An 8,301-nucleotide genomic window follows, 5' to 3' on the forward strand; every position below is an offset into this window, starting at 1 on the left:
ACTGTTGCCCTAGCATTGGAGAGACCAGACTGGGTTGCTGATGCCTGAGGACTTGGCACCCAGCAGGGACTTCCACACAGGCGTTGCTTCCCTGCCTCTTCCTTCAGTCCCTCAGCCCTGGCCCCAAGCCTTCCAGGACCTGCTGCTCAGTGTGGCCTGCAGAGCAGCAGCATAGGCATCACCTGGGAACATGTGAGAGATGCAGAATCTCGGATCCCACCTCAGATTCACTGAATCCGAATCTGCATTTTCACAACATCCTCAAGGTGATTCATGAGCACATTAAATGAAATTCAAGAAGCTCTGATCTCGGGAGCTTGCAGAAATGTCCACCAGATGGCAGGATTGCAGCAGGCATTGGCAGCAGAGCCACAATCAGGCACCCAGTCTCCTTTGAATAGTACCGTAAAGGGCACTAGAAGCTTGGAGCCATCGCCCATGAACTGTGGAAAGCACGAATGGGAGAGCGAGCCCAGAGGAGAACCCTATTCAGTGAGTGGCAGGTTGTGGCGTGTGAGCCATGAATCCCCCTCTCTGGGCTTACCCCAGGTGTTTCCACATGCATTGTCTAGTGCAGTGGTTCTCAACTTTCTGGCCCTTTAAATACAGTTCCTCATGTTGTGACCCAACTATAAAATTATTTTCGTTGCTACTTCATAACTGTAATGTTGCCACTGTTATGAATCGTCATGTAAATATCTGATATGCAGGATGGTCTTAGGTGACCCCTGTGAAAGGGTCGTTCGACCGCCAAAGGGGTCGCGACCCACAGGTTGAGAACTGCTGGTCTAGTGAGAGGGATTCGTGATACATCTCATTTTTACAGACAAGGAAATCGAGGCCCAGACACTTAGGAGCACTCAGCAGTGGCAAATGGTGTTGGAGACAGAATTGGAAGGCAGGTCTCTGGCTGCCTGGCCTAAGCTGAGAGCACCTCTAGAGAGACATGGCTCAGGTGCTGACCTGAGCCACCTGCCTACCCCACTCCTTTCTTCCCCACCAAGCTGCTCTTTGAACAGCTATCTTATTTTCTTTGGGAGTGCTAGAAACAGCTGTTGTAATAATTCAATTCGGAATGTTAATGGGCTCTCCACCATACGAAGGGCATTGGACTCAGCCTTCGAGGGAACAAAGCATCAGGTGTAATTTGGAACTAGCAGGATCAGCCCTGGTCCCCAGAGGGTCCTCCGGGAATTTTGATGGTCCCGAGTCTATGGCCAGTACCAGCTGTGAGCCTCTGACTCTTCCATCAGCTTTCATCCCAACCTATTTACTTTTGCTGTTTTCATTATAAGAACGAAGATTCACTTGCACAAGCTCAAGTAAATTTTTTTCTCTCTTATTCTTTTTTCCAAAGTAGGAATTCATTTGTATTAATTAGGGAAATCACATAGAATTCAAGAATAGAAGTCCTTTTTTTCTTCATTTTCAAAGGTAGTTTTATTTGGTTTTTAGAAAAATATATGCAATTACTGGGTTAATACTGTACTTTCTCCCCAACGGTCTTCTTTCTCCCGAACGGTCTTCTTCACGAATCCACAGTCTCCAACAGTGCTTGGGGACAGCTCAAGTTGGCGGCTGACTTCCACATTTTCCAGAAGCCAGGAGGCAGCAGGGGCTGCCTGCGTGTAGTTTGTTTCCCTTGCCCTTTCCCAATGCCGCAGGCACTGTGCATGTGAGTATGGAAGCGCCAGGCCCACCTCTCAGGGAGACCAGCTCTGCCCTCAGGGCTTCTGGGGCTTCTCAGGGAAGAGCAGCCGAAGGAGTGGCAGCCAGAGGCCAGTGTGTCAGGGGAGGGACTTACTGCGGGGCTTAAAGGGACCTGGGTTAGGAAACTGATGCCGGGAGCCATCCTCTTTCCTCACTGCACACACACACTGGCTAAGTAAGCAAAGCAGTGAGCAGCTTCAGGCTTTGGGGGGTCTACAAACACAGGTCTGAGTGAGAGAGGGGTGATGGGAGATAGGCAATGAGCAGGGGAGCTGGGGGCCCCATTAAGGAGAGGGGAGTGGGCGGTATTTCACTCTCTGCTTGTTGATCTGCTTCCTCTTTTGGATGCAGCTGAAGATCTCCTTAAAGAGCGCTTTGTATCTGGGAGGGGGGGTGCTGGTGCTGGTGCTGGCACCCGCGGGGGGTGGGGCCCTGGCAGCTGGGGCCCTGGCCGGAGCCCTGGCTATCGGCACAGCCTTGTGGGACAGTGAGTCCCCCTTCTGCAGCTCCTCGGACCTGGCCTTCAGGGCGCTATTCTGTGTGTGGAGTTCCTGCAGCCGGGACACACCGCTCTGCTTCGCAGCCTTGGCCTGCGGGATGCAGGTCCCCTCGTGGCTCGTGCCGATGTCCCCGCCCGCCAAGCTGCTCAGCACCGTCTCGCTGCAGCTGCTGCTGCGCTGGAGGGGCTCCGGGAGGGGCCTCCGCTGGGCCTCGGGCACCGTCAGTGGCATCTCGTCCAACAGGCTCCGGCCGGGCTTTCTGAACGGGACCAGCAGGGAGTCGGGCACCAGCTTTTCGATCCCAGGCACGAAGAGACGCTCCGACGGCAGCACCCGCCGCATTTCAGCCACCGCGGCCTCCAGCTCCAGCGCCCGGGCCCGGAAGGCGCCGGCGGCCCGCAGCTGCTGCTCCAGCTGCTCGTTCTCCTTCAGCACGAGCCCGAACTGCTCCTCCAAGGCCCCCCGCCGCTGCTGCTCCAGGCTCAGCTGCGCCAGCAGCGTCCTCACCGCCTTCTTCAACAGCTTATTTTCTTCCGTGTAGGGGCTTGGCGGACCTGGCAAGGAAGCGATCTTTTCTGCAAGCTCGTGGTCACACACACAGTGTTGGCGTGGGTCACACAGCTCTCTCCCACCCGGGAAGCCGGGTGCGGACTTGGGGCCACGCTTCCCCTGGCTCCGCCCCGCTGGGCCACAGGACTCCAGCTCCTCCACGTGGCTCTGGAGGCGATGGACGCTGGCTTTCAGGCTTCCGATCAATTCCATCACACTCAGGAACTTCTGCTGGGCGGCCGTGCTGCCCGCAACAAGCTGCTGGTTGATTTCATCCAGCTTCCTTGTGGGGACAACGAGGTGCTCCTGGACCTTCGCTCGCTGCTCCTGCACCTGCGGCGGGAGCGCCATCTGCTTGGTCAGATCCTCCGTCTCCTGCGGCTGCTCCTGACTGTTGTGTGCACCTGCTGGAGGGAGTCCTCCGCCTCGGTTCCGACCCAGTGATGTCTTCCCAAGCTCGGCAGCAAGTTGGAGATCCTGCTGGAGGTCCTAGTGGTCGCACCAGGGCGCGTCCTCCTTCTTCTCAAACGCCTCCACCACGTTTCCCGCCAGCATCTCGGCCGGCCGGGTCTCCCAGGGGCTGCGGCCCCCGCCGCCGTCCCGCCTCAGCCTCTGCCCGGGATGCTCCGCCGGCCGCTCAGCCTTCAGCCGGAGCCGCCGGTTCGGTCCGCCTCGCGCCGCCCAACAACCCCCAACGGCCAACACCGGGCGGGAGCGCCCCAGCTAGAGCCTCGACCCAGCCCCTCCAAGAACAGAAGTCTTCATAGAACTGAGGCTAATTGAGCCTGAACAACATGTGCCCAGACTATAAGGAAATTTAAAAAATATTTGGGGGCCCTGGCCGGATGGCTAGGTGGGTTGGAGCATCATCTCATTCACCAAAACGTTGCGGGGTGGGTTCTGGGTCAGGGCACATACCTAGGTTGTGGGTTTGATCTCCTGTGGGGGCGCATGCAGGAGGCATCCCATTGATGTTTCTCACAGCGAGGATTAAAGAATTGGGGAGGAAGCAAAGGGTTCTAAAAATCTTCATTTCCAACCCTGTTGTTACTATTTTTTCTTTGTTTTTTAAAATCCTCACCCAAGGATATTTTTTCCATTGATTTTTTTTTTTTTTTTAGAGAGAGAGTGGAAAGGAGGGAGGAGGGGGAGAGAGAGAAAAATAAAAAAAAACATTGCCATGAGAGACATGCAACAGAGGTACATGCCGTTCGTTAACCGGGAATCGAACCCAAGACCTTTCGGTCCTTAGGCTGTGGCTCTAACCATGCAGCCAAACCGGCCAGGGCCCCAACCCTCTTATTAACCATTAATAAGACTTGCTTTAACCACATTATTAACAGCGAATTAGATGCGGTGGAGACCACAAAACAAAGATAAATGCAGAGACAGCACAGAGTGTAAGTGAGAAACGGAGACCCCACCCTGGAGCCCCAGCCCCCCCTGTGTCCTGTTGCTCACCCCTTCCTGGGCTACAACCACTTTTCTTTTCACAGCAGAGGCCCCGCCCACCTCTGGGTATAGAGGAGGCTGGGATTGTGGTCAACTCAGGCCCACATGGAACTTTCTCCAGGATGGATCACATGTTAGGTTATAAAACAAGTCTTAACAGATTTAAGTATGAATGAATTCATGCCAAGTATCTTTTCTGATCACAATGGAATGAAACTAAAAATCAATGGCAGAAGGAAAGCTGGAAAATTCACAAGTATGTGGAAATTAACACACTCATGAACACCCATTGGGTCAAAGAAAAAAATCACAAAGGAAATTAGAAAATAAATACATCCAGACAAATAAAAACACACACCACAAAGCACCAAAACCTATGGGATGCAGCAGCAGCAGCCCGTCAGAGACAGCTTACTCCAACAGCTAAAACTGACATGCTGCTGATAACGGTCCTATTGCAATCTTTGACTAATCGGAGCTAGATTAAAACTTCTTCAGATTACCTCGCCAAGGGTTACACAAATGTACTGGGGTAAATAAAAGCAAGGGAGGCAATTTTAAATCCTTTTTTTCTCAGTTAAAATAGAGGCTAATATGCAGTGTGGTGCCAATGGGCTCCTTTTATAGAGAGGAAATACTTGAAAGCACTTCTGGATATTAGTTTATCAGACATGGTTGTGAGAGATTTTGGTTTATTCATGTATTCTTTTCACAACAGGAAGTCAAAATGTGGGAAATGACTGATTGAAGCAAAGGTCTGTGTACAGGAAATAACTGAGTTATGTTAGTAAATTGTGGGAGAAAGCTTAAATTGGGCCGCCATAAATCAATGCATTGTTATTAATCCTTTCCCATCTCAATTATAAAACCACACAAAGACACACGTATGTGCACACACATATATACAGTATGGGGCAAAAGTAGGTTTACAGTTGTTCATACAGAAAATAATCCAGTAATAAATAATACAAGAATACACTCTGTGTTTTGCACACTCACACTGTAAACCTAATTTTTCCCTATCCTGTACACCATTCTTAAAAGAGATGCCATTTTCAATACAAAGATTTTTTTTCTGATATTTTAGATAATACAATTACATTAGTAGGTATTATGGGTTCCAAATGTCTCCCCCCCCCCCAATTCAAATAGGTTTTAAATACATAGACAGCAATAGAAAATGAATATAACTTTGGAGGCACCTATCAACCAGTAAGGGGAGGGAGCTGATTTAAAAAAAAATTTATCTTTATTGTTGAGAGTATTACAGATGTCCCTCTTTTTCCCCCCTATTAACCCCTTGGGGAGGGAGCTGATTTAACATGGGGATGAGGAAGGAAGAGGGAGGAAAAAAAAAAAGAGAAAACAACCTGCTATATACTGATAATAGTTAAAGGACCGAGATTTGGTAATTAACAGACTTTTACCAATATAAATTTAAGAGGATTAAAATAATCTCTGTAATACAGTAAACACATACTATTTCAGTATGTTCCTTGGGCGTAGGAGAAAGTCATGGACTTAGAACTCCGGGAGGTACGCTGCTCCCAAGGCCAGTCTCACCTGTGCCACTGCTGGTAAGGAGTAACTGTTACTGCTGGCCTCTTATTAGTTGTGGAATTAAGGATGATTTTTGCATTTGCTTCCCCACAATCTTTTTGGGGTTTCATCACAGTGTGGTGTTCATGGAGTGTGTGCTGGGCGTATGTAACTGCCATCCAGGTGGCACATCAGCTGCATGGATGAAAGTTGGGGAGCTGCTGGCACCCAGTCATGTAGCTCTCTAGTAACTGCTGCAGTGAGGTGGCATGTCTGCCTCTGAGCTTCTCTGCACTGACAATACAGAGGAGAATATGGCCCAGCTGGTGTGGCTCAGAGATTGAGCATCGATCTATGAACCAGGAGGCCATGGTTCAATTCCCAATCAGGGCATATGCCTGGGTAGCTCCATCCCCAGTATGGGGTGTGCAGGAGGCAGCTGATCAATGATTCTCTCTCATCACTGATGTTTCTCTCTCCCTCTCTCTCTCTCTCTCTCTCTCTCTCTCTCTCTCTCTCTCTCTCCCTTCCTCTCTGAAATCAATAAAAAAATATTTTTTAAAAAGAGGAGAATATGGTGAATGAGTAGATTCCATTAGATCAAAACCAAGCAGATGCTCAAGATAAGTCATGCTAATATATGAGTGGCATGCCTGTCATGGTGCTAATGATCGCTAATATACATTGAGGCAGATGACATTTTTTAATTGATCCCTGTATCATATAGAGCAAAGGTCTTTGGAATGAGACCAGAGCAGAACAGAGTAAGCAGCAGTTCTACACAGGGAAAGACAATATACTCTAAGGCCCTGTACTATTCATATTTTTGTTTGTTTCTTTTGACCACATCTGTAACTCTTTATAGCTATTCATCAAGTTCTGGTATCAGAGGATTTAAGATTTGGGTAGCAAAATATAGCTATTATATGATACAGCGTAGTTTTGTGTGAAGCCAACAAACGAATCAGTAGTGCCAGAAATGAAAAGGCTCTTTCCACTGATAGCCAAGGACCTCCCTGGGTTACCATTTTCCCACAAGTACAATGAGGAGTTTGTGGTCTTGCATTCTGACAGTCTGGGAAACGGTGACAGTCACTTAGTTAGGTGTTTCTGACTCACCAGGTTCTTCACAGCAGCCTTCACGTCCTTGTTCCTCAGGCTGTAGATGATGGGGTTGAGCATGGGGGTCACCACCCCATAGAAGAGGGAGATGAGCTTGTCTGAAAGGTCCTGTTTGTCTGCCCCCAGAGGGTCCTTGGATTTGGGTTTCCCGTACATGAAGAGGATGGTCCCATAGAAGACGACCACGACTGTGAGGTGGGCAGAGCAGGTAGAGAAGGCCTTTCTCCTCCCCTCAGCTGAGGGGATCCTCAGGATGGTAGCAATGATGAACACATAGGAGACAAAAATGAACAGGACTGGGATTGCAAGGAAGATCATATTGGCCACAACCATGCTGATCACATTGATGGAGATGTCAGCACAGGCCAACTTCAGGACAGCCAGGATCTCACAGGTGAAGTGGTTGATGACGTTGTCCCCACAGAAGGGCAGCCTCATGGCCTGGGACGTCTGAACTACGGAGTTGGTGATACCAGCTGCCCAGGAGCCGGCAGCCATGGGCACGTAGGCAGCCTTGCTCATGACCATGGGGTATCTAAGGGGGTTGCAGATGGCCACGTAGCGATCAAACGCCATCATGCTCAGGAGCACACACTCTGTGGCTCCCATGGCAAAGGAGAGAAACATCTGCACAGCACAGGCTGAGAAGGGGATGGTTTTCCTGGGGGTCAGGAAGCTGTCAAGAATGAGGGGAACTGAGGAGGTGGTGTAGCAGATGTCCAGGAAGGAGAGGTTCCCCAGGAAGAAGTACATGGGTGTGTGCAGGTGGGAGTCAGAGATGGTCACCAGGACGAGGACCCCATTGCCCAGCAGGATCACCAGGTACATCAGCAGGATGAGCACAAAGAATGTTTTCTCCAGTTTAGGGTGGGCAGAGAGGCCCAGGAGAATGAACCCCACCACTGGGGAGGTCTGATTGGACCTGTCCATGTTGTATCTAATCTGTCACTTGCAGTAACTCAGAAGGTCAACCTCAGCACTCTCTGACTCCAAATGTGCCTGGGCAGTCAGGTAGAATCCCCACCCGGCTGAGCAACTGGAGAGTAGCGCTGACAGTTTGGTCATCTCTAACAGGATACTAGGAAAAATGTAGTAGAGATCAATATTTAATCTCTGCTTTCAGTAAGAACAAACAAGTTAATTTGGACTAATTCTCCTGCAGATGACAATTATAAACACTGGACAAACTATATAAAACATCTGTGTAAAGTATTGGCAAGGTAAATAAAACAACAAGGAATCATAGGGTCATAATTCTGGGGTAAATAGGAACTCAGAGAAGTGAGACCAGCATTTGAGGCTATTTTCAACTGGGACATTTGCAGCTTCTGGGGGTGGTCACCGAGAGGCCAAGAGGCACTGCTGACAGCCTCCTGGAGGTGGGGAGCAGGTTTTGAAGTGCAAGGCCCACCATGAAGTTGTTCCTAAT

General features: G+C 49.8%; 1 protein-coding gene and 1 pseudogene across 1 annotated transcript; both read right to left on the minus strand.

The window, feature by feature from the left end:
• Positions 1-1,994: 1,994 nt before the first annotated feature.
• On the minus strand, positions 1,995-3,314 carry LOC102423237 (annotated as a pseudogene).
• A 3,528-nt stretch (positions 3,315-6,842) lies between these two features.
• Positions 6,843-7,802, minus strand: LOC102423536 (olfactory receptor 13C7-like). The gene has a single exon (XM_006102698.3). The coding sequence runs from the start codon at positions 7,800-7,802 to the stop codon at positions 6,843-6,845; it is 960 nt and encodes a 319-aa protein (XP_006102760.1).
• Between the last annotated feature and the right edge of the window lie 499 nt (positions 7,803-8,301).

Source organism: Myotis lucifugus, unplaced genomic scaffold (assembly GCF_000147115.1).
Source record: "Myotis lucifugus unplaced genomic scaffold, Myoluc2.0 scaffold_424, whole genome shotgun sequence".
NCBI lineage: Eukaryota > Metazoa > Chordata > Mammalia > Chiroptera > Vespertilionidae > Myotis > Myotis lucifugus.

What these genes read in the sequence shown, in the direction of transcription:
- LOC102423536 (XM_006102698.3), bottom strand. Translation starts at nt 7,802, where the DNA reads ATGGACAGGTCCAATCAGACCTCCCCAGTGGTGGGGTTCATTCTCCTG.